Raw genomic sequence first — 26,157 nt, 5'->3', positions numbered from 1 at the left:
TATTAATTTTTAATTTGTTTCTTTTTGATCTCTTAATTACTGAAAAAGATTTATTGGTTAATTTTAGGAAGGCAAGTGTTTGAAAAGTTTTGCCAAATACTGTCTTCTTTAAATGAATGTATGGTAATGAAAAGTTAAGAGGAGAGCCAAATTAGATTGAATAATTGTTCAGTCATGTGGGTCAGGCTAGTTGCATAGCCTGGTTGTTAGACTGATTGCTCAAATTACATTGCCTGGGGTCCTGCATTTGGTTGGCTGTCTTCTCAGATCTTAACAAGGTTCTGGGAATTTCTTTTTCTGACAAAGTTTGCTTTGTGTTTTTCCCCTCCCCCCTACTGCATCCAGGATGCTTCATCTGCAGACATTAGAAAAGCATATCGTAAGCTTTCACTAACTCTGCATCCAGACAAGAATAAAGATGAAAATGCAGAAACTCAATTTAGACAAGTAAGTGAAATATACTGTTGTTATATATTTTTGTGGTAATTTATAAATAAATGTTTATGGTAAAAACAGTAACCTATATGTAGAATGTTTCCATTTAAAATGAGATTGTAGTTTAGAAATATTATGCATACATATTTATTCAGTTTTTTTAAAAATAATGCTTTTATCAGCATTTTTTTATATTAGAATCTCAGTTCTTGGTGGGGAGGGTCATAATTGTCATAATTTTCTTCTCTAAATTACAGTTTTAAAAAGCACATGTTAAGATAATTATTACTTTTGCATCTTTCTCAAAGATATATTTTGGTATCAAGCCTTTTTTAACCTCTTAAGGTGCTACCAAAACCATAAAATGGTACTTATAATTAAGATTTTATCTGTTCACTGAGTGCATGGGCTTTTTTTATGTGCATTATAGTGTGTCTGCCTTCCTAAATGATTTCTTATAGGTGAAAGTATCTTTAACATGATGCTTCTGTTTTATCTAGTTGGTGGCCATTTATGAAGTTTTAAAGGATGATGAACGAAGGCAGAGGTGAGTGTTCATCTGCTTTTGAATTAAGATGTTATACTTTGATGTCTATTTATAAAGAAAAGAATTATCTTATTAAACATTTTATTGTGTTAGTATTTTTATTTTATTTTCGTTCCTTTTCAAGAAATGCATTCTTTTTAAAATGTATGTTTAGAGCGGAGTTAATTTCTACTGAAAATATTCACTAGGTTTATTCAGTACTTAGAGACTTCAGGATCATGCCTTCATTAGCTAATATTTTTAACATGAGTATCTATGCCCTGGAAAATTCAAATACCACTTGACTGCAAACAAATGCCTATTCATTTTTGATATATCAGTAATTGCTCCTGTCTGTGCTTGGGGTCTTTTCCCCCTCAATTTCTTAAATGTTTTTCAATTAGGTGACTAGAGATATTTAAGTTATTACGTTTTCTCGTTGTTTCCTCATATTCAAAATAATAAACCTAATTTGTGAGTGAGAGAACAGACTTGTGTAAATAGAAGATAGGAGTAGAAGAAAAATGTTTGCTTCTTTCTCCTGTTTCTTTTGCCTCCACCCCTTCCCTTACTCTCCTCCAGCAATTCTGTATTTAGGGCTGAACGTCAGACAGGAGGCAGCACCCTCTCTGAGATGTCTCTGGGTGCCTTTCAGAAGAGTAGTAATAGATTTTACAGTGGTTTATCTGCTCCTGACCTAGGAGCTTGCAGAGAAACCCTTTCTTCTGCTCTTCCAAGTGTGTGGGATGTAGATACTACTGTGACACGTTTCAGAGTTCTTTTAAGTCAGACTCATGGTAAAAAATACATTTTGCATCATGCTTCAGGACACACAGACACAACTGAAACAAAAATGTCACAGAACACTTCTTATTGTGTGTGAAAGACATATTTTTCATTCTAAGCTAGTCTAGACCATTCTTTTTTCTTTTTGAAAACAGTGCTGATTGTGGTCTGCTAAATTGGTTTCATGAGACACTAGTGAGCTGCAGTTTGAAAATATTACTCTATTAAAGCTAGTATATCTTAAAGAAAATCCAAAACATTATGCCATGTGACATTCTGAATCTTTTTTCAAATGTGTTACCTGGAATTATTCTGTATCCTACAGTGTGAGCTCCCACTCTTGGTTCTCATCTTTAATAGTTTAATTTGAACACCTCAGTTTGTCAGATTGCAAAGCAAGGTACTCAGGATATTCTCTTGAACTGTTCTTTGCTTTATAACAAGGGCTGGCATTGGTCCAGATACCATAGCAGACATTCCTCTGGTTTGAGATAATCCGTAGTGTTGAAAGCGTCCTAGAAGTGTGTTGAAAGAAGTGTTGGTCATTCTGTGCATGTTTTCTAGTTGGTTTCTCTCACTGAGCCCCTAGTTGTGTTTCACACATCAAGAATGTGTCTGTAAAGATAGCTTTATTTAGTCTCCTGCATCTCTGGCATCAGATTTTGTTTTTTTGTTTGTTGTTATTTTAAGTCAGTAAACTTTGTAACAATGTCTTCCAGTTACCAAAATTATTTATATCTTTTCAGAACAAATCACTTCTCATGTATAAATTGTTTCTTCATTAACACAGGCTCATCAAATATTTTCTTTTTAGGATTAGTTCCCTTTGCATTTATTGTAGAGTGTTAGTAGAAAAAAATGGATCTGACAGTTACACAAACAGCTGTAGTATTTATACCCCTTGAGGCACAAGTAACTCTTTGGTAACTGGTTTTCCTTGAGGCAAAAGTCGTAACTAATAAAGCTGAGAATCACTCTTCCAAAGCTTGCGCCTGAGGCCAGGTGACCTATGAGTATTTAAACTTATAGGAGAAATGCATCTCTACAAATACCTAATGTTTGTAATTCCTTTAGAAAAAAAAAAAAAAAAGCACAGTTTTATCTTTTGAAAGAAGATTGTATTATAGTAATATTAACAAATGCTCTTTGGTATCACAATCATTTATTATAAATATTTATTAATAAGTGCTTTTAAATGTGTAACTTTCCAGAAATTGTAATGGACTTATTTATTTATTTCCCTTATAAATAACTGTTGTTTCACTGAAAGCAGCCTTGTTTAAAAAATTTTAGTAGAAAAGGGAATAACAATGAAGCAGATAAAATAATAGATTACCTTTTTTTTAAGAAACAGGCAAACTTTATTTTTTAAACAGCCTTATTTAGGTATAATTTGCATACCATAACAGTTAACCTATTTTAAGTGTACAAATCCATGATTTCTAATAAATTTACAGAGTTGTGCAGACTACCACAACCAGTTTTAGAACATTACCTTCAGAACACTCCCTCAAGCCCATTTGCAGGTACTTACCATTCTGATCCCAGCTCCACTGATCTCCTTTATGTGACTATAAATGTGTTTTTTTCATATTAATTAAGTCATCTAATAGTATTTTGTATCTGGCTTCTTCCTATCATCAACACATTTTTGAGGTACGTCCATATTGTAGCGTATACCAGTAGCTCATCCTTCTTCATTGCTGACTAGTATTCCACATTTCCACTTTCATTTATCCATTCATCAACTGATAGTTATAGCCAAAAAGCGGAAATGGTCTCCATGTCTAACAGTGCTGCTTTGTATATTCACACAGAAGACTCTGAACAAATGTTTTTCATTTCTCTTGGGTAGATTGTTAAAGAGTGTTACTATGAGTAAACTTCTAAGCCATTTTTTCTTCTAAAGACATAGACTACCACATGAAAAAATAAGTTTTCCTGGTTAGTATAAGGGAGATTAGTAAAGAAGTCTTTTCTAAACTCCGTAAGTAACTTTCTTATTTTAGGAGAGAGCAGCTCAGTTATGTTCTGCCATGTTATAAACTGCTGCCAGTGTTAGCTGGAACAAGGCACCGAGACGATACCAAGCACTACATACATACACTAGACTGTGCTTTAGTAATATTAGGACATTTACTTTTATTTAAAATCTGTTTTAAAATTCCTTTGGTAACTCGCTTGTGCAACTTAGTTTTTTGGGTCTGTTTTATGGTATATATTTGTAAAAGTTGAATGTAAGTGCTGTGTACCACAACTTTTGGCACATATATACATTTTATAAAGGAAAGATCAATTAATTTAAGCTAGTAGTTTAAGCTATTCCTATTTATGATCTTTGTACAGTTTTTACTCAGGTTCAAAATGTGGCCTAAATAGATGATGTTATTCTTTTAAGCTAAAAATTCAAACTTTTTACAGTGAGAGATTCACAATTTATGCAAATGCTAGAATTATTTGAATATTTATTTGCATAATATACATGTTTTCTATTTTAATTTTAGTTACTATTTTATATTTCAAAGCATGCTAATAATTTACATAATTTTTCTTGGAATTTAAACATTTTTTGATTTGCTTTTTATGTTTATATTGGGCTAAATATATTTGAATTAAATATAGTCATTTGATGACTATAAAATGGAACTCACTAATGATTATATAACCATTATTATGTTCATCATATACATTTTAGAAAATCAAATGAAATAAACATGTATTAGGCTATATGTTGGATGTATGGATAGATCAATTAATATTTTTAATTTCTAAAATGATGCCTTTATAGTTTCATATTTTTTATACATTAGTGATATTTTCATCAAAGAAATTTACTTTTGTATTTTCTTATAATATCCATATGTATGTACATTCTTAATCTGATTTTAACAAATTGTTAATAGTTTGTATGAGCTTAATTATTTTAATAGTATGTGTTGGATATAGAAAAAGAATAACAGTGATGTTTTGTGTTATCAACATATTTTTTCTTAAATAGCTTATGAATATATTTTCTGTGTATTTTAAGGCTATCTTTATTTTTTCAGTGTTTCAGGAAAGCAGTGATTTATCTTTTAACAGCATATACTCTAAAAACTGAACTATAATAGAAGCTATCTTCCGTTAAAATGGCCAGTCGTGTGAGCCATAATGTTCATTGATAGTAAAATCAATAGAGCATTGATTCTAAGCTTAATCCTTGGAAACTGTTGTTTGGAGTGGCAGACATAGCCTAGTAAATATCTAGTTTTGTTTAATGTGTTCAGTGCATGAGATTCTGCTGTCTTGAATTTAGCTGTGCACTAAATACAATTTATATGTGGGGTAGAAAATAGTAGCTATTAACAGATACATAGCATTTCAATGGTGATAAAGTATATGATACAAGATTCATAGCTATGAGTTTAGCTGTGTTTTCTTCTAATACTATTTAGATCTAAAACAAGTTTAACAGTAATGCTCCTAGGGAACTGTCCCCACTTTCTTAGATGTTCTTTATTAATAGCCACACTTTTTACTTGAAGTTATTTCCTGGGAGAGATTAGCTGAAAATAATTATATTCGCCCCTTTTTCCTCAACAAATCTGAAGTAGAATGTAGTTTTAGAATAAATTCAGGCCTTTCTTTATTGGACTTCATTCAGATATTGTAATCTTACGTTATATCACTTGAAACCTTTTTTACCAATATGTTGGTAATTTAAAATGAGTCAGTTTTTAGCAATAGATTTAAATATAAATTTTGAAGGACAGGAATGATAACTTTTGATAAAGTCATGTTATATATTTATTTGTGTTCAAAAATAGCTATATAAATATTGAAAAAGAATATTTAACATCAAACTTTGGCTCAGCTATTATATAACCATATTTTAATTACCAGATCCTTGTATACTATAAAGTTTGCTGGCCTTTAAGAGTTTAGTACCACTAATGTCCTTTACTTTGAACATTGGTTATTCTGATCTGCCATTATTTTTAATAATCTAAGTTGACCCTAAAAGTCAGGTTTTCTAGATAGTCCAATAAAATATATTTTGAATTTGTAACCAATATTTTTCTACTGAAAAAAGAAGTTGCCTGTAATAAATGCTCTGCTTTATTTTTTTAAGCATATCTCTAAGGTATCAATTTAATAACTATCAAAGTAGCTACTGCAGTTGTTGCATTTAAATTGATTTACATGTCAAGACTGGCAGTTTAGCAGCTGCGCTATTATTCGTAGATCGGTCAATTTACTTGAGAAAAACCTACTACTGAGTTCTACTGACCTGCCTGACAATATAGGCCCTATTTCTATTCCTGTAATTAGGCCTGCGACTAACTCAGAATATTTTTAATTAAAATATTTTGGTCAATGTGTTGCACCAAATTAGGCCTTTCAGTGAAGATTTAATTCTGGAAATAGTGTGATTAGAATATTTAATGAGTTGTGTTCAACTAAGATTAACAGGTTGTGTGTTTTGAACATACAGTATTTGCATTAGACCATTTTGAGTTTTATAGTCATAAATGTTACTCCTTATTTTTAACGTTAAAAATATTTGCCTCCATAATGTCTGGTGGTTAAATTTAAATTCAGTTGAAATCTTATTCTAAAGAAAGTTGATTTAAAGTGAATTACCAGGAAATTTGTTGTTCTTCCCTTTCAGCAAAGACAAAAAAATGTGAGGAAACTGCTACCTAAATGTTTACAAATAAACAGTTTTATTGAGAAATTGGTTGTTTCCACATCTGCTAATTTGGTATTGTTTTTAATTCTTAAAAAAAAAGTGAGCAACATAAAATTAAAAGGTGCCCCTTTTTAATAGACTTTTATGTCTTTAAGAATCTTTGATAAAATAAATATTTCAACCTTGAACCCTCGTACTGAGATTCAAATAAAAGCACTAACTAGAAAATTTATCCTGAGTGTAATTCAGTTAATATATAATTCTTGGAAGCAAATAGAGCTCTTATCTTGATTTTCTCCCATTGAGATTCTTCCTTTTGTCACTGACTTTCATGGTGGGACCTCACTGCAGCCTGTGATGGAGAGGTGGACTGCAAGGCTCCTTGAGTTTGGATGTCATTCCAGGAGTCACGTCGTTGGAGTGTTTAAAAACACAAGATCCGAATATCAGATCCAGAGTATATCACTGAGTGCCTTTTCGAAGGTTGTGTATGGTTGAATGCAGTGTTTTGATTTACAGGCCATTGTAATGCTGGTAATCTGTATAAACGTTATATATTTTTGGAGGAATTCTTTTCTCTTTCCTCTTTTTAAGTGTAAGTATTGATACAAGTAAAGTTTTTTGCTTTTAGTTTTAAACTCCATATGAAAAACTGTTCTATTTGCTTCTGTAGGTATGATGATATTCTGATCAATGGACTTCCAGATTGGCGACAGCCTGTATTCTACTACAGGCGGGTGAGAAAAATGAGCAATGCTGAGCTGGCATTACTTTTGTTCATTATTCTCACAGTGGGTCATTATGCTGTGGTTTGGTCAATCTACCTGGAAAAACAACTGGTAAGTATTGGTAATAAATCAAGTGACCTAGTCTCCTTAATTTTATATGGAATTTTAGACATTCATTTTTTCAACTGATAAAAATTTCAGCTTTCTTTTATATATTCCTTATTCTAGTACTTTTGTACTCAACATTTAATATTTGATGCTTCTATTTCAAGAACCAATGACATAAGAAGAAAATGTTTCTTTTTAAAAATGTGTCATTTTGAGTTTGTTACAAAATTTTGTTAAGGTGTAAATATCGAGCTGAAAATTAGAAGGTAGAGCTATGTTTTCCTCATTGTCACCTGCTAGATATACATGTTTTTTATGCAAAATGATTTAGAATGATGATTTTAATAGCTTTTAACTCAGTAAAATTTGAAATGAGTATAATTTTATAATTTCAGAGATAAATTGGTTAAAAAATTATTACATTTTTGTTAGACTGATAGTTTATTCTGCCTGCTGTGGGCTTTTATTTATATGCTAAAGAGAAACATATTTATCAGTATTCATGAATTAGCATCTGTTTACTCATTCTTTTTGAAGTGACATTATTAAAGTTGGATGAATGAGAAAAAGTAAGTTGAATGCCTTCTCTTCTTAGAAAACTTTGATTGCTATGGAGATACACATGACTGACAGTGCTGAACTTCATGTGTGTTTAAGGACTGGATACCATGACAACAGTTATTGTTAAAGATTGATGATTTTACTTAATCATGTTGGACCCTACATACATTTGCATAAATGTTCTTCTATAATGTTTACCCTTCACAGAAGACTCTTGATAACATTTGAAGAGTACATGTTAATGATAACCTGTAACCATAATTTTTTCCACATTAAGGATGAACTGCTCAGTAGAAAAAAGAGAGAAAAGAAAAAAAAGACAGGCGGCAAGACTGTGGATGTATCAAAACTTGGTGCTTCAGAAAAAAATGAAAGGTGGGAACATATGAAAACATGTTTATAATTCAAGATTGTTTTAAAATACGTCTTTAATGTGATCCCACTTTATATGTATATCCATTTCAAATATACCAACATTTATATCTGTATTCAGTTTATAAAAGACTAATAATGTTCCATAGTTTTAAGAAACAAATTCTAGCTTTAAGCACAAGTTCTACAGGTTTTTCTCTTTGTAAAGTATTTGTATATATTTAAACAATTAAGCCCCTGAATTCTTGTTTAAATTTTTCTACTGAACTTTAGAAGCAAAATATTACTAAAAGAATCTATCACTGTAGTGTTTAACTCAGGAGTGACAATATGTAGAGAGACAGTAATGTGCAGTGCACTCAAAGAGATACCACCATTTCTCCTATTGATTCATAGGAAGAAATAAAGGGTTTAAATAGTTCACACAGCAGGGCAGGAACTGGATCAATGTGAGATGGAGATCAGAGACTATTCTGCCTGTCTTCTGTCCTGATGACATCAGTGAGTAATGCTTCAGTGAACTGCAAATGACATTAATTTTTATGTATTGGTTTGTTTATGCTACAGTCTTCATATCTGCTTGTCAGCACTTGGGGACACTGTGATGCTGTTTAGTCTTTTATAGCTGAAGTAATCATAAGGTCTTAAGAATTCATTTTGCCAAACTGATGAAAAGTCCAGGTTAGAAAGAGGGCTTTTGTGCCTTTATCTTTATAACTTGATTATTCAAGTCTCCTTCCCCAAAACCTTAGCCTAAATTATCTTACTTACTATACATAATTGCATTTGTTATACTAATATATTTCATGATAGAATATGTCAGATTAAATGATAACTGTCATAAATATTTCATTGAAAAACTTTTTTTGTTGAAATAACCATTCAAATCAGAGTTCATGATTATTGTAAAAATGTTTTGTTTTTCAACTTTCTGTACTTTGCTTTTAGATTACTGGTGAAACCGCAGTGGCATGATTTGCTCCCCTGCAAGCTGGGAATTTGGTTTTGCCTTACACTAAAAGCATTGCCTCATCTAATCCAGGTAAAAAAAAATCTACCTCTTTCGTATGATACTACTGCTTTGATTTTAATTATTCTTGAAATAATTTATGCCTGCTATCTGAAGGCTGAATATACAGTAGATGCTTCATAATGCTGATTGAATGAATAGTATTTTATAAGTATAAACCTGGTTTAGAATAGTTCTAAAATTTCTTTAGATATCTGTTCCTTTAACTATCTCTTAATGTTGCTTTTAGAACACCTTAGAATTCCAAGACACTAAAAAAGGAAAAAGCAATACTACCTTTAGGACACAAAAAAGCAATAACAATTTAATCATTTGAGGCATATCCAGTAAAAACAGAACTCAGATACCTTGTCACCATTATTTTAAAAGCATTTAAGTAAATAGTGTGGCAAAAAATACTTTGTGTAAGTATTTGTATAATTAAGCAAAAGTCTACATAGGTTACCATTTTGTTTGCAGCTTTAAGAGGAGTACAGATATTTAGTCTTATACTGTAATCGAAGTTTCTGTTGCTAGTCAGTCTTGCTCAAATGATAGAATGTACACACCATATTTATATGGCAATTTCTCTTTTTTTAATATTTAGCATAACACATTTCATTAGATTATTGTTTTGCTAATTTTAATTATTGCGTCTGGTTAGAAAATTTCCAACACATAAACAAAATATTTGAAAGAATATATAATGGTTTGGTGTACAAATTTTGAAATTCTTTGAAGTTGTAATTTTGGAGGAAATGTTTTCATTTCAGAAAACACAAAGAGCAAGAGCGAGAGATAATTTCTGTTTAACTCTACTTACTTTTTTTCATATAGTGGCTGTTTTTCCTTATTGTTTAAGGAAGTGAGTGACTCTACCGTCTATATTTTATTCTTTTCCTCTAATGATGGAAATTATATTTGAAGGGAAAATTAACTAAAAGTTATTAGTGTTTCTTCCTAACTTTTGAGAAATTCTTTACCAGTTCTTTGTCAAAATAGTTTATCTTAATAGTTATTGCATACAGAATCATTTGTTTACATTTAATAGAGACAATTGAAGTATTTTGGTAACTTAAAAGTTTTTTTTTAAGTTGTTTAGCGTATTGTTTATTTGGATAAAAATCCACAATCCTTGTATCCTGTATATGTAAGACTTAGTAAGAGAGGGAAAATGTGTTTATCTTACTGGTATACTTGTGAGAAGATGTGATGGAAAAATACTTCACCACATGATTTCTTACATTTTTAAGAGAATGGTTATTCTTTGCTAGCTTTAGAATCTGTGTAATAGGCAAATCAGAGTACAGATCAATTTAATCAAGAGACAGCATAAATATCACATAAAGTGTCAGTCTGAAACACTTTTTTTCTTTTTTTTTCATTCTTTAAAAAAAAACTTTTGTTGGAGTATAGTTGCTTTATGATGTTGTATTAGTTTCTACTGTACAGCAAAGTAAATCAGCTATATGTATACATATACTGCCCCCCACTCCACTTTTTTGGATTTTCTTCCCACTTAGGTCACCACAGAGCACTGAGAAGAGTTCTCTGTGCTACACAGTCGGTTCTCTTTAGTTATCTATTTTATACATAGTAGTGTATATATGTCAGTCTCCCAAGTCATCCCACTTACTTTGTAATTTTAATCTAAGTCATTTGAAACGAAGTTTATTTGGTAAAATTAACATATTTCTTGGTTAGCATGCAGAGTAATTTGCAAAAACAATCAATATATTAAAATGACTTAGATTTACAAGTTATTGTTTTGCCTCATTGCAAATCTGTAGAAAACTTGTAAAAATAAGGAATTTTGTAAAAACATTTTAGCCTCTTCAGAAACCTTCTAAAACTGTTGAATCAATTGGAAGTTTAATGTCTTTCTCATGTTCACTACCAAAACAATATAGTTGATTCTGATCCAAATTGTAATAGTGAAAGTATTTCAGATCCATAAACATACAGCTTATACTTTCACAAACATCAGCAAAGCAATACTGAATAGTTGCTATTAGGATTAGATTTTGTCTGCTTTTTTCTTTTCTTGTAATCTTCTTTGACCTTTGTATTAATTTATCATTCATAGAATTGTGTAAAATGAATACATATGCCTTATCAACAACACTGAAGTTTTCATGTGACACTTGTATGAGATCTTCTTAAATAAAGTACTTATGAAATTTATAGGAAGCCCTTTTTACCTGAAGCAGTCTGGATTGGTAACTAACACAGTGGTGGTAAGAGTCCTACTAGAGCCCTCACTATTTAAAAAAATGATACACATGACCTTCAGTGTTTTCTTCACTACTTTTTGTGGTACAGGGCCATTGTTTTATTTTTAAGTAGGAATCCTTTTTCTTGCATAAACCATCCCTATCATCTTGATTGAGAGGTTCAAAGACTTCCAGTGAATGGCTTTCATACTTGCAGAACCTGTACCCAAATTTTGTTGTCATATCAACAGCTCTTTGTTTTTAACCTTTTTCTTCCCATGCTTCCTCTAAATATCCATTCTTTATTACAGTTCACATGCATGTATGGTTGGTTATCCAGTAGGATTAGTTTAGCAGGTTCAGTAAAAGTTTATTAAACACAGTATCAGAACAAGGCACTTTAAAAGCCCTTACAGTCAGAGTTTATATCACATAAATTAAAATAATTGGGACACAATATGATATATAAGCTTCATATCTGTAGTATAAACAATGACTTCTATAGATGTTCTGAGAAGTAAGATTCTCTCTATTTAAAATAACCAAGGAAAATTTGAGCCAAGTCTTGAAAGATGAATAGACCATTTGACAGTGAAGTGTCCACTCTGTGTACTAGTTGTGTACAAAAATAATTTCATAGATACAGTAACTCCCGTATAAATACACATGTTGAGACTGAAAAAACCTGAGGAAAAATTGTACAACTGCTCTTTTTTAAAAAAAGAAAATACCACATAGCCCATTACTGTCATCCAAGACTATATCCCAAGTTAGCAGACTCTGAATATAGCCATTTAGGAGTTTAATAGAGAAATCTGACAAATCTATTAAAGGACATTGAGACAGAAAAGTGTTTCTGTCACACAGGTCTGTCAAAGAATTGTATACATTGTTAGGAACAGGAAAGTTAAAGTGCATAGTGGGCAGACAATACTCAAAATGGTTCTGTGATCAAGCAGGGTAGAGGTGAAAGTATTTCTTTGATAGTTCCCCTTGCATTTTGAGAAGGTTTAGTACCTTTAGTACTGGGTTTTATTCCTTTCCTTTGCTCTGAAGAAAATATTGGAAAAACTGTAAAATGTAGTGGATTAGAAGAATGAGACCAGTAACTGAAAACGATTATACGTGACACATATGAGATATCTGATGTTAAATTAGTATCAAACATTTCCTAGATTGGAAAATCTTGAAAGAAAAGACATATGGATATTACTATATTTAGCAAAATGCGTATCCCCATATCATTCATGTACCCATATAGGCAGAAGTAAAAATTCAAATGAGAAACCAAAGAAAAAGAATATGGAGAGTGTTTGTAAATTGACGTGTCCATAGAGATTGGAGAGAACATTACATTAAAGAGTAAAATGCATGACTGCAGAGAAACTTCGGAAACTTGAGAAGAATGTGTTTATACAGCGAAAAAGGCAGATGGAGTAATCAACAGAAGACATGCAATGTGAATTAGAATGTAACAAGGAACTTGGTGTGTATCAGGAGAGGCATAGTGTGCTTTCAGGCTAGAATTTAATTTTAACATTAAAAGTATAGCCCTAGTGACCCTCCGTATCTTCCCAGTCTGTGTTGTCACAGAACAGAAGGGACCACACAATCTCTTGGAATCTGACTAAACCAGTCTTCCGTGTGGACTGTATTCAGCCTGTAACCCCAAGAAAATTTTCTAACCTTCAAAATGCCCTTAGATGTTTTTTATTTGATCATAGATATTCTGAAACATATTCATAGCAATGTGAGTAGCAAAAACTGATGAAATATAACCAGTGCTGTGTGCATATTTTCAGTTCAACTGGCTGTTTGTGTTGGAGCTTCATTTATTTTAGGCCCATTAAAAATTTAGATTGCTAACACCACCGATTTCTCATACAAATCAGTTAAGTACCAAATATCCCAAGTAATTACAAATTACCAGTCTAAATCATAGTTCGTAGTTCTCTACCTTTTCTGAGGTGGAACGATCTTAAGTATTCAGAATTTATTTGCTCGCTTGTTTGTTTGATGTTTCTAGGAATTCACCATTTAAATTGCTCTCTACCTGCTATGTTACATTTCTCAGTAACATAATCTATAAAACATGCAACTCCTTTAGGAGTCATTGCCTAAAATTGTTCATTTTTCTCATCGTTAGGTCCTGGTCCCCCATCTTTTCTCACTACCAAGTTGATCTTATATGAACACAGACTAGAAGTTATTATAGAAAATTCCCAGCGTGCATATGTCCACCCCATCAGGATTTATGGGCTTCTGAGAAGCAGTGGCTGAGAAAACAGAAGAATCTTCTCTGTGGTGCTGTGACTTTTACCTTAAATTGAAAGTTGCCTGAGAGTAAAGGGAATACTGTACTTTATACAGCTGTTTATAAAGGGAGACCTCCTCCCTCCCAAGAAGCTTCTTCCATGGAAACAGCTCTGGACAAGCCCAGGGGTTGCCCTCTCTACAGTCATGGCCCTTCATTCTAACCCCTTTGCTTCTGCTTGCTGGGACAGAAACCAAATAAACAAAACATTCACAGCTAATTAGCAGGAGGAAAAGCTTCTAAAAGACTAGGAGGCATTTGCAGCAAGCTTAGTTGCCTGCCCTTCTGCTCAAAGTTAAATACAGATTTTCCAAGGGATAAGGAAGCTTACTTTTTTAGTATTCTTAGAACTTTTTGAAAAATTTTGCAGACAAGCACACTTTACATAGAGAATACATAAACCAGTGAAAAAGTTAGGGAAAACTCATCTGAATTTTTATAAGGCTGAAACTACTGCTACAGAAGGACAAAGGGATACAGGAGAATTGGAGAGACCTCACAACATAACAAAGATTCCATTCCTTCCACTCTCTGAAAAGAGGCCATAAGATGCAATTATTCAGAGGTCCAAAGACAGAATATAAAGTAGAGTTACGTAGAAAAGATTTTCAAACCACAAAATGTTAGGTAGGATGTTAGACACACACAGCCTCATCCATATTTTATAGCTGAAAAAATACTTAAGACTCCGATTGGTGAGACCGTTTGCCCAAAGTGACACAATTAGTACATGGTAGAAATGAATCTTAAAGCAGAGGAAAATAAATTTAAAATATAAGAAATAAAAAAGCAGAAGCTCTTAATTTTAATTAGATCCCATTTGTTTATTTTTGCTTTTATTTCCAGAATTCTGGGAGGTGAATCATAGAGGATCCTGCTGTGATTTATGTCGGAGAGTGTTTTGCCTATGTTCTCCTCTAGGAGTTTTATAGTTTCTGGTCTTACGTTTAGATGTTTAATCCACTTTGAGTTTATTTTTGTGTGTGGTGTTAGAAAGTGATCTACTTTCATTCTTTTACAAGTGGTTGACCAGTTTTCCCAGCACCACTTGTTAAAGAGATTGTCTTTACTCCATTGTATATTCTTGCCTCCTTTGTCAAAGATAAGGTGTCCATAAGTGTGTGGATTTATCTCTGGGCTTTCTATTTTGTTCCATTGATTTATATTTCTGTCTTTGTGCCAGTACCATAAAAAAAAAAAAAAAGAAAGAAATATAAAAGCTAAGAAAGGCTAAGTTTTTTCTGCTGCTGGATAGTTAGCTTGTAACTAGTCTCATGGTCTGCTAGTAAGCTATCTGATCTTACAGTCTCTGTACGGATATTGAGGCAGATTGTAATTTTTATAAAACTTCTAGAGGATTCTTACATTGAGTTGGGGCTGAATAGATGGCTTCTGTGGTCTCTTCTGTCTGTTAGCCCAAATGGAAAAGTCACTGTGGGCCTTCTGTCTCTTAGAATATACTGACTGAGGCACAGAAAAACAGAGCTTCTTGTTTTCTTTTTTATTTTTATTACTCTTGTGAATTTAGTATTATTATAGTTCTGGATAAAGAAAAACTGATTCTTATTCAAAGTGTGAAATTTAGAAGTTTTCTTATACTCTTCACTGTAATTTTATATATTGTATGTAATTACATATTACATGTAACTCTTGAGATTATGTGCATGCTAAGTCACTTCAGAGTTGGACATGACTCTCTGCGACCCCATGGACTCTAGCCCACCAGGCTCCTCTGTCCATGGGATTCTCCAGGCAAGAATACTGGAGTGGGTTGCCAGTCCCTTCTCAGGGGATCTTCCTGACCCAGGGATTGAACCTGGGTCTGCCACATTGCAGGCAAACTGTTTACTGTCTGAGCCACCAGGGAAGTAATTTTCTACATTGTACATAATTACACATTACATGTAATTCTGAGATTATAGTATCAGTCAGTTGGAGAACAAAATTTAGTAATAGAGTAGTTGAATTTGTGGGCAGATTTTCAAAACTGCACTTAAACGATATTCCGCTGTGTTGAAGGTTATATGTAAGCTTCAAACAAGAGATACGTGCTGTCACACAGTCAAAGAGCGATGGAGTGTCCTCCATCCTTCTTGCACCTACCTCTCTTCAGAGTTCTTCTGGAGGGGGAAATGGCACCCCACTCCAGTATCCTTGCCTGGAAAATCCCGTGGACAGAGGCGCCTGGTGGGCTGCAGTCCACGGGGTCGTGAAGAGCCACACACAACTGAGCGCCTGAGCAGGGCTCTTCCACGGGGGCACTGTTTTCCTGCTCTTTCCACTCTGATTTTAACCTGCTTCTTTCCTAAGATTTTTTTTTATTTGGATGGTTTAATATTTTAAAGTTTATGTGGAGAAGGAAAAGTAAACTGAAACATGACGAGCAATGCCAGTTCAGCATGGTATTTTTATCACTTAGATACATTTCAATAATGTTAAAAAGAAAGGTTTGTAATAAGGGATCTCTTCCATCTCATAGCTAGCTAACCTTGGGAATACTATATCTTCACAGTTTAGCTAAATTACCATCATTATGGAGCCTTTCCTGACCAGGCCAACTGAAAATTTCCCATTGTATATTCTCTGTACTAATTCTATAGCACTTGCTATTTATATCAACCAGGATAGACTATGGTAAGGTGCAAATTATCTTAAAATTCCAGTGACTTGAACTTTGTTTCCAGTGTCTTCCACTTACGTATCCGTAAGGAGACATGCTGCTCTAACTTGCCACTTAGAGACTCAGAATAATGATGTCTTCGCCATCTTTTGGCTGAATGCATCTAGGGCCTGTGGCCTCCTTGCTCTCTATGGCAGGAGTGAGAACTGGAGGTTTGCACAGCCTTTTTTGGTATTTGGTTTGAAGTGATACATATTTCTAACCATAGCCTGCCCAGAACTAGCCCCATAATCCCATGTAATCTCAAGAGAATAAGGAAATGTGGGGAAACAAATAGAACGTTGTGTGAGCACTACTCTCTCTTTACATATTGGGTTGGCCATAAAGGACTTTTGCTTTTTAAGTAAAAAGACACATTTTTCATTTTCACTAAGAACTAAGCAGTGTGTTCCACTACATTCTGCCATTTTTTCAGGCAACTTCATGATTCCATCTTCTCAAAACTTCTTATCTTTTTGAGCAAAAAGCTGTTCCAGGTGCCTTTTCGAGTCTTCCAGGGAATATAAATTTTTTCCCTTAAGTGAATTTTTAAAGATCAAAATAAATGGATATCTGAAGGTACAATGTCTGGTGAAGACAGCAGATGAATCAGAACTTCCTAGCTAAGCTGTAAAAGTTTTTTCCTGTTATTCAAAGAAACATGTAATCTTCTGGTATCCTGATGGAATATTATGCATTTTCTGTTGACTAATTCCAGACACTTTTTGTCCAGTGCTGCCTTCAGTTGGTCTAACTGAGTGCAGTACTTGTTGGGATTAATCATTTGGTTTTCTGGAAGGAGCTCATAATAGAGGACTCCCTTCCAGTCCCACCATATACACATTACTTTCTTTGGATGAAGACTGGAATTTGGTGTAGTTGGTGATGGTTCATCACTTATTACAGTCTCTTCTGTTCCAAGTGATTGAACGGTATCCGCTTTTAATTGCCTGTCACAAGTTGTTTTAAAAATGAAATGTCTTTGTTACGTTTCAGTACAGAATCACATGCAGAAATATAGTCAAGGTTTTCTTTGCTTAACTTGTGTGGCTCCCAAACATCAAATCCATTAACATAGCCAAGCTAGTACAAATGATTTTCAGCACTTGATTTGGATATTTTGAGTAGGTCGGCTGTGTCCTGCATGGTACAGTATTGATGATTGATGTTCTCAATTAATGTCTTGATGTGATCACTGTCAACTTCAACTGGTCCACCTGACTGTGGAGCATCATCCTGTAAGAAATCTCCGGCATGAAACTTCACAGACCATTTCTGACATATTCGATCAGTCACAGCACCTTCTCCATTCATTGTACGAATCTTTTTTTTTGCATTTCAGTTGCATTTTTACCTCTCTTGAAATAATAAACCCTAATATGCAAAAAATGTTGCTTTTCTCCTTCCATCTTCAATACTAAAATGACTACACAAAAATTCACCAATTTGATGTTTTTTTTAATTAATGCAGAGTGATATGACAGCTGTCACAATACAATCTAACGATTGTTTCGAATAAAGGCAACTAAGTGCTATTAGAGCTGTCTTATGGGAAAAAAAACTGAACAATCTTTCTGAGGGTACAGGGAATGTTAAAGGACTGTAAATTCTTAACCTGAACCTCTGTTGAAATTTAAAGTATATATGGGCATGGGAGGTTGAGTAAGTCAGGTGTATGACATCTGTGCCCTTCGAAGACCCCAGAAGAAAGCTTTAATTTGGATAGGCATGGCTGAAAAAAGAGAATCCCATTCTGTGGTTTAAGTGTTGATGCATTTCCATTTGAATTGTGGTAGACCAAGGATTGAGTTTATTCCTTCACTTCCTGCAGAAACAAAACCCTGTCAGAAGGGTCTATAATTTATCTGCTCTAGGAATCACAAAGTCTGGGAATGCTATCCTAGAGTTATCCTTGATATCTCTCCTTTTCTTATTCCATACCAGTCAGTCATCAAGCTCTTTCATTTCTTTCTTTACTAATTTCTCACATCTTTCAATCTAGTTCAGTTCAAAAACACTTATTTATTGAGTGCCTTCTGGATTCTAGATACTATGCTCTGAGCATGCAAGTTCCCTTGTCTCAAATTTCTCATTTTCTAGGAGAGAATACTGCAATACAAGCAACCATAGAGATAAGTTTAAATACAGAAGCAGTATACAGGAAAGGATTAGTGTTCCAGGGAAGATCAGAAAGATTTGCACAAGAGGAGTGATGCTTGAATAGGGTTTTCAAGGATGAATAGGAGTTCTTAAGAAAAAAGATAGGGGAGCAAAATACTCTAGTTAGAAGGCAAAGCATATAGAAAGACATAGACGCATAGCACAATGTAGCTTGGCAGCTTGAAGGACTGTTATAGAATAGGAGAAGTTTGAGTCAAGAGGTGTTGAAAAATGATCTGGTTTTGCTTTTTTCACTGTTAGGAGCTTCATATGCTGGGAACACCAACTTGTTTATTTCCATGTCTGTGATTATTGAAGGCATAGTCTTTTTTCTGGTACTCTGCCAAAGTCTCACCTATCGTAAATGCCCCTCCTAGAGACTTTAGCCGTTGTGTCTTGACACCTAAGTATTTGCAGACAGTATGTGTTCTCAATCCTCAGCTCTCAATAGAGTGACGTCTTTCACTTGTATCGACGTGGCCATAGATGTTTCATAATCAGACTTGCATATAGTGATTTTGAAAATCTTTTGGAGTTGGACTAATATGAAAATACTGTTTGTACTTTGTCACAATAATATAATTTACTGTACTATCAAATAATTCAGTTCAGCAAGTGTTTTTTTCTGATTTCTGTCCACACACAATATTGAGAAAATACGCAATAGAAAAATAACAGGAAGAGAATACCTCCCTTACGTTTCTGAGAGAAAAGGCCTTACTTAAACATATTTAATACACTCATATAATTTCTGGCTTTCATTAGTTCTCTGAGAGAGACAAATCATAGAGAACTGCTTATTCTATTTCTCCTCTTCATCATTAAATTTGAAAACATAAACACAGGAAAACTACTTATTAAATGAATATGCTGCTTTAAATTGAAGTTATGTGGAAAATACCGTCAAAGGAAACTGACTTTTATGTTAATTTATTTGTAACTTCTTTTTTCAGGATGCTGGGCAGTTTTATGCTAAATATAAAGAAACAAGATTGAAGGAAAAGGAAGATGAATTGACAAGAGCTGAACTTGAAACCCTTCAAAGTGAGTTTTAAACATTGTCTTACTATATTAGCTATATTATATAAAACTGATTATTTTAATTTGGATTTTTCCTTAAATTCAGTAATAATTAAATTTTCTGTGCTTTCTGCTACTCTCTAGACTTACTTGCACTTAATGTGCTACATGTGCAAAATACTATATTAGTAATTTCTGAACCACCCACAACTCAGTATCAGAAGGAGGAATAAAATTATCATGGAGTCATATAGTTCCTTTCATCTTTATGTTTATGTGCTTAGTTGCTCAGTTGTATCTGACTTTCTGTGACCCCATGGATCATAGCCCACCAGGTTCCTCGTTCATGGGATTCTCCAGGCAAGAATACTGGAATAGGTAGCCATTCCCTTCTCCAGGGGATCTTCCTGACCTGGAGACTGAACCTGGGTCTCCTGCATTGCAGGCATACTCTTCACCGTCTGAGCCACCAGGAAAGCCCCCTTTAATCTGGGAGGCATCTAAAACCTAGAAAGTCCTTAAACACTCCAGTGCTGCAGTCGTCATTAATATTTAGTGCGGATCACCAACTTGCTGTAAGCCTGAAAATGTCAATGATTTTTGTTTTGAAAGTCTTTGTTTCATTTGTATTATTGTTATATAACATGAAAAACCTTGACTAAAGGATCAGTATGTTGATGACTTCCACCAAACACTAGAGACAGTTCTTGCTGATTTTAGGAAGAGTTGAACATACTGTTAAAGAAGGCATTTTCCCAGCTCTGGTCATTCTAATTTTCTATATCTACATCCTTCCCACACATTCTTCCTTTTATAATGTTTTATTTTTTTAACATGGTTTTATTTTTATCCAGAGCATTTAATACTACTCAAGATTAATTTCGGAGAAGGCAATGGCACCCCACTCCAGTACTCTTGCCTGGAAAATCCCATGGACGGAGGAGCCTGGTAGGCTGCAGTCCATGGGGTCGCGAAGAGTCAGACACGACTGAGCGACTTCACTTTCACTTTTCACTTTCATGCATTGGAGAAGGAAATGGCAACCCACTCCAGTGTTCTTGCCTGGAGAATCCCAGGGACGGGGGAGCCTGGTGCGTTGCCGTCTATGGAGTCGCACAGAGTTGGACACGACTAAAGTGACTTAGCAGCAGCAACATTAATTTATAAATTAATTTTGTTTACCATCTGGTCCTCCCAGTGGAAAGTAAGCTTCATGAGAGTAAGGATTTTGTCTATTTTCTTCAATGTTATGACTATCTAAGGACCTTAAAGAATCTCTGGCACACAGTAGGTGCTTAATAGGTAACTGTTGATTGAATTCATGGAGGGGAAGTCTTCTTTTTTATTTTTAATTTCAATATGAGTGTTCTTGGTTCAAACTTCATTCCCCTCCACCTACCTAGATTCCTAGAGAAGTGATATGGACTAATGTGGGCACAGGAAACTGTACAAACACTCTTAATATTCAGTCACTTCACACCTACAAATGTATATAAATATGCAGCATGTGAGATTTACAGAATAACTTGCATGCCTTAGCTGTTCGTGCAGCCCGCAGAAGTCATTTAGCCAAATGAAGCTGGAAAAGAGCAACTGTGTTATTAGTATTCCCATGCAGTTCACACTTTCAATATATAGAAAAATAGCTATGGCAATTACCCTTCATAAAGTGAAAGTCTAGCTTTCTGCCTTTACCTAAACACCAACCATAGTTTGAGAATAAAGGGGAATTATGTTGTCTCCAAAACCAGCGTCCATTGCCACTACCTAAATGTGTGGCTTTGAGGATTTTATTTTCGTTTCCTTATCTGTCAAAAAACCATGTGGGAATAGATGATCCCAGTATTAGTTTTTATTGTTGCTGTAACAAATGGCCACAGATTTAGTGGCTTAAATACAACTGCATTATCACACAGTTATGTGGGTCAGAAGTCAGACATGAGTCTCACTGGGCTAAACTCAAGGTTATCACTCAAGGCTGATTCCTTTTCCAGCTTCTCGAGGCCCCCGTGTTCCTTGGATCATGCCCCCCCTTCCTCTTCCTTCAGAGCTAGTAATGTTGCATCTCTGATTATTCTTTAGTCACATTTCTGTCTGATCGTAACGGGGAAAAGTTCTCTGCTTTTAAGGACTTATGATTAGACTCGACCAACTTGGATAATTCAGGATAGTCTCTCCTGTCTTAAGGTGCTCAAGTTTAATCCCATCTGCAAAGTCTCTTTTGCCATGTAAGGTAAAATATTCTCAGGAGGGGAATAAAATAAAATAAAATATTTTATTACATTAAATAATCTGATGCCCAAAATATTGGGCATCAGAACACAGTCATGTTTAGGGGACCATTTTTACCCTCTATAACCTTCTGGTATCTGGGTAGCTTTAGAACAGGGACTTTCTTTATCATCTTTGTGTCTGCAGCATTTAATATAGCATCCTGGCACATAGTAAAAGTTTAATAAATGGATGAATGACTAAATAGATGAATTAATATAACCACAAATATTAATGAGTTAATATTAACGATGCAGAAAACAAACTTACGGTTACCAAGGGAGAGGGGGAGAGTTAATTAGGAGACTAGGATTGACATATACACAGTACTACATATAAAATATAGATAACTAATAAGGACCTACTGTATGTCACAGGGAACTCTTCTCAACACTCTGTAATAGGAAAAAAGTCTGTAAGAATGGGTATATGTATATATGTATAACTGATTCACCTTGCTATACAGCAGGAGCTAACACAACCTTTTAAATCAACTATACTCCAATAACGGAGAAGGCACTGGCACCCCACTCCAGTACTCTTGCCTGGAAAATCCCAGGAGGATTGGATGGAGGAGCTTGGTAGGCTGCAGTCCATGGGGTCGCGGAGAGTTGGACACGATTGAGCAACTTCACTTTCACTTTTCACTTTCATGCATTGGAGAAGGGAATGGCAACCCACTCCAGTGTTCTTGCCTGGAGAATCCCAGGGATGGGGGAGCCTGGTGGGGTGCAGTCTTTGGGGTCACACAGAGTCGGACATGACTGAAGCAACTTAGCAGCAGCAGCAGAGTACTCCAATAAAAATTTTTTTAAAAGTTTCAACAAATACAGTATAATATACAGGTAAACTGTATAACTGTTTAAAGCAGACTCTGTTTAAGAGGGAGAGATTTAGGATGCTAGAGGATTACATATTAAGATTGACTGATGCATGTTTTGAAGAGTAAGGGTGGACAAATGATTATTTCTGCTATATTAATATATCCAGAGATGCAAGCTGGATTTACAAAAGGTAGAGGAATCAGAGACCAAACTGCCAACATCCATTGGATCATAGAAAAAGCAAGAAAATTGTCCCCCAAAACTTACTTCTGCTTTATTTGATATGTCAAAGCCTTTGACTGTGTGGATCACAACAAACTGTGGAAAATTCTTAAAAGAAATGGAAATACCAGACCACCATATCTGTCTCTGAAGAAACCTGCATGCAGGATGAGGCAGCAGTTAAGAACTGGACATAGAACAATGGGCTGGTTCAAAATTGGGAAAGGAGTGCGTCAAGGCTGTATATTGTCACCCTGCTCATTTAACTTACATGCAGAGTACATCATGCAAAGTGCCGGGCTGAATGAAACACAAGCTGAAATTAAGATTGCCAGGAGAAATATCAGCAACCTCAGATATGTATATGATACCACTTTAATAGCAGAAAATGAAGAGGAACTAGAGAGCCTCTTAGTGAAAGAGGAGAATGAAAAAGCTGGCTTAAAACTCAACATTCAAAAAATTAAGATCATAGCTTCTGGTCCCATTACTTCATGGCAAATATATGGGGGAAAAGTGGAAATAGGGACAGTCTTTATTTTCTTGGGCTCCAAAATCACTGTGGATGGTGACTGCAACCACAAAATTAAAAGACGTTCCTCCTTGGAAGAAAAGCTATGACAAACCCAGAGAGCATATTAAGAGGCAGAGATATCACTTTACCAGTAAAGGTCCATATAGTGAAAGCTATGGTTCATATAGTAGTCATGTGCAGTTGTGGGAGTTGGACTATAAAGAAGACTGAGCGCTGAAGAATTGATGGTTTTGAACTGTGGTGCTGGAGAAGACTCTTGAGAGTCCCTTGGACAGAAAGGAGATCAAAACATTCAATCCTAAAGAAAATCAGTCATGAATATTCATTGGAAGGACTGATGCTGAGCTGAAGCTCCAGTACTTTGCCACCTGATGCAAAGAGCTGGCTCATTGGAAAAGACCCTGATGCTGGGAAACACTGAAGGCAAGAGGAGAAGGGGTGGCGGAGGATGAGATGGTTGGATGGCATCCCTGACCCAATGGACATGTGTCTGAGCAAACTCCAGGAGATCGTGAAGGACAGGGAAAACTGGTGTGCTGCAGTTCATGGGGTGGCAAAGAGCTGGACATGACTTAGTGACTGAATAATAAAACCAAAGATTGAAACAGAAACTGGTACTACAGCAATTGTTGAAACAGTGTTAATTAAGTAAATCCATGAATAAATGAAACTTTAAATGTAACTTTTATATAATTGTTATTTTTAAGTAAAATTGTTACATAAAATTTTTCTAAGCCTTTTCAGTTCAGTTCAGTCGCTCAGTCGTGTCCGACTCTTTGCGACCCCATGAATCACAGCACGCCAGGCCTCCCTGTCCATCACCAACTCCCGGAGTTCACTCGAACTCATGTCCATCGAGTCGGTGATGCCATCCAGCCATCTCATTCTCTCTCGTCCCCTTCTCCTCCTGCCCCCAATCTCTCCCAGCATCAGGGTCTTTTCCAATGAGTCAACTCTTTGCATGAGGTGGCCAAATTATTGGAGTTTCAGCCTCAGCATCAGTCCTTCCAATGAACACCCAGGACTGATCTCCTTTAGGATGAACTGGTTGGATCTCCTTGCAGTCCAAGGGACTCTCAAGAGTCTTCTCCAATACCACAGTTCAAAAGCATCAATTCTTCGGCACTCAGCTTTCTTCACAGTCCAACTCAAACATCCATACATGCCTTTTAAGACTAGTCAAAAAGTGGAGGTGAAGGGAAGCCACATTTACAGGAAGAGAAGAATGTCAGATTAAACCAAAAGTTAGCTGTGGAGGCAGTTTGAATACACTAATTTCCTTGCTTTCATAGTCATGTTTTCATGACTGTTTTTCTAGAATTGTTCAAAGACTTTTGTTCTCCCTAAGAATTTGCCAGCAGTTCTCATGCAGATTTAATAATGCTTTCCTTTTAAAATTTTTTAAATGAAATAAAGTTGATTTACAGTGTTTCAGGTATGCAGCAGAGTGATTCAGCTATATATATACTCTTTCAGATTCTTTTCCATTATAGGTTATTGGAAGGTATTTAATACAGTCCCTTGTGTCATATGGTAGGTTGTTGTTGGCTATCCACCTTCTAAGTAATGTTATATATAATATGTTCATCTCAAAGACCAAATTTATCCCTCCTCTTTTTTCCCCTGTGTAACCGTAAGTTTGTTCTCTGTGAGTCTATTTCTGTTTTGTAAAAAAGTTCATTTGTATCATTTTTTAGATACCACATATAGGTGGTATCATAAGGGATTTGATTTAGGTCATACCTGAATGGTCTAGTGGTTTTCCCTACTTTCTTCAATTAAGTCTGAATTTGGCAAAAAGGAGCTCATGATCTGAGCCACAGTCAGCTCCTGGTCTTGTTTTTGCTGACTGTATAGAGCTTCTCCATCTTTGGCTGCAAAGAATATAATCAGTCTGATTTCAGTGTTGATCATCTGGTGATGTCCATGTGTAGAGTCTTCTCTTGTGTTGTTGGAAGAGGGTGTTTGCTATGACCAGTGCATTCTCTTGGCAAAACTCTATTAGCCTTTGCCGTGCTTCATTCCGTATTCCAAGGCCAAATTTGCCTATTACTCTAGGTGTTTCTTGACTTCCTACTTTTACATTCCAGTCCACTATAATGAAAAGGACATCTTTTTTGGGTGTTACTTCTAAAAGGTCTTGTAGGTCTTCATAGAACCATTCAACTTCAGCTTCTTCAGCATTATTGGTTGGGGCATAGACTTGGATTACTGTTATATGGAATGGTTTGCCTTGGAAACGAACAGAGATCATCCTGTCATTTTTGAGATTGCATCCAAGTACTGCATTTCGGACTCTTTTGTTGACCATGAAGGCTACTCCAGTTTTTCTAAGGGATTCCTGCCTGCAATAGTAATGGTCGTCTGAGTTAAATTCACCCATTCCAGTCCATTTTAGTTCGCTGATTCCTAGAATGTTGATGTTCACTCTTGCCATCTCCTGTTTGACCACTTCCAATTTGCCTTGATTCATGGACCTGACATTCCAGGTTCCTATGCAATATTGCTCTTTACAGCATCAGACCTTGCTTCTATCACCAGTCACATCCACAACCGGGTATTGTTTTTGCTTTGGCTCCATCCCTTCATTTTTTTCTGGAGTTATTTCTCCACTGATCTCCAGTAGCATATTGAGCACCTACTGACCTGGGGAGTTCCTCTTTCAGTATCCTATCATTTTGCCTTTTCATACTGTTCATGGGGTTCTCAAGGCAAGAATACGGAAGTGGTTTGCCATTCCCT

At 35.0% G+C, this 26,157-nt stretch overlaps 1 protein-coding gene across 1 annotated transcript in view; it reads left to right on the top strand.

Annotated features, from left to right (window-relative positions):
* The window catches only part of DNAJC1 (DnaJ heat shock protein family (Hsp40) member C1), a 190,381-nt gene that overhangs the window by 69,210 nt on the left and 95,014 nt on the right, over window positions 1-26,157 (top strand). Inside the window, exons 2-7 of the mRNA XM_052651016.1 lie at window positions 346-447; window positions 936-982; window positions 7,093-7,258; window positions 8,094-8,191; window positions 9,137-9,230; window positions 19,497-19,587. Of these exons, the coding sequence (XP_052506976.1) occupies window positions 346-447; window positions 936-982; window positions 7,093-7,258; window positions 8,094-8,191; window positions 9,137-9,230; window positions 19,497-19,587 (598 nt within the window). The remainder of the gene's footprint in view (window positions 1-345; window positions 448-935; window positions 983-7,092; window positions 7,259-8,093; window positions 8,192-9,136; window positions 9,231-19,496; window positions 19,588-26,157) is intronic.

Source organism: Budorcas taxicolor, chromosome 13 (genome assembly GCF_023091745.1).
Source record: "Budorcas taxicolor isolate Tak-1 chromosome 13, Takin1.1, whole genome shotgun sequence".
NCBI classification, from domain to species: Eukaryota; Metazoa; Chordata; class Mammalia; order Artiodactyla; family Bovidae; genus Budorcas; species Budorcas taxicolor.
The sequence above is the reverse complement of the archived record's forward strand: the minus strand, read 5'-3'. Positions and strand labels throughout refer to the sequence as shown.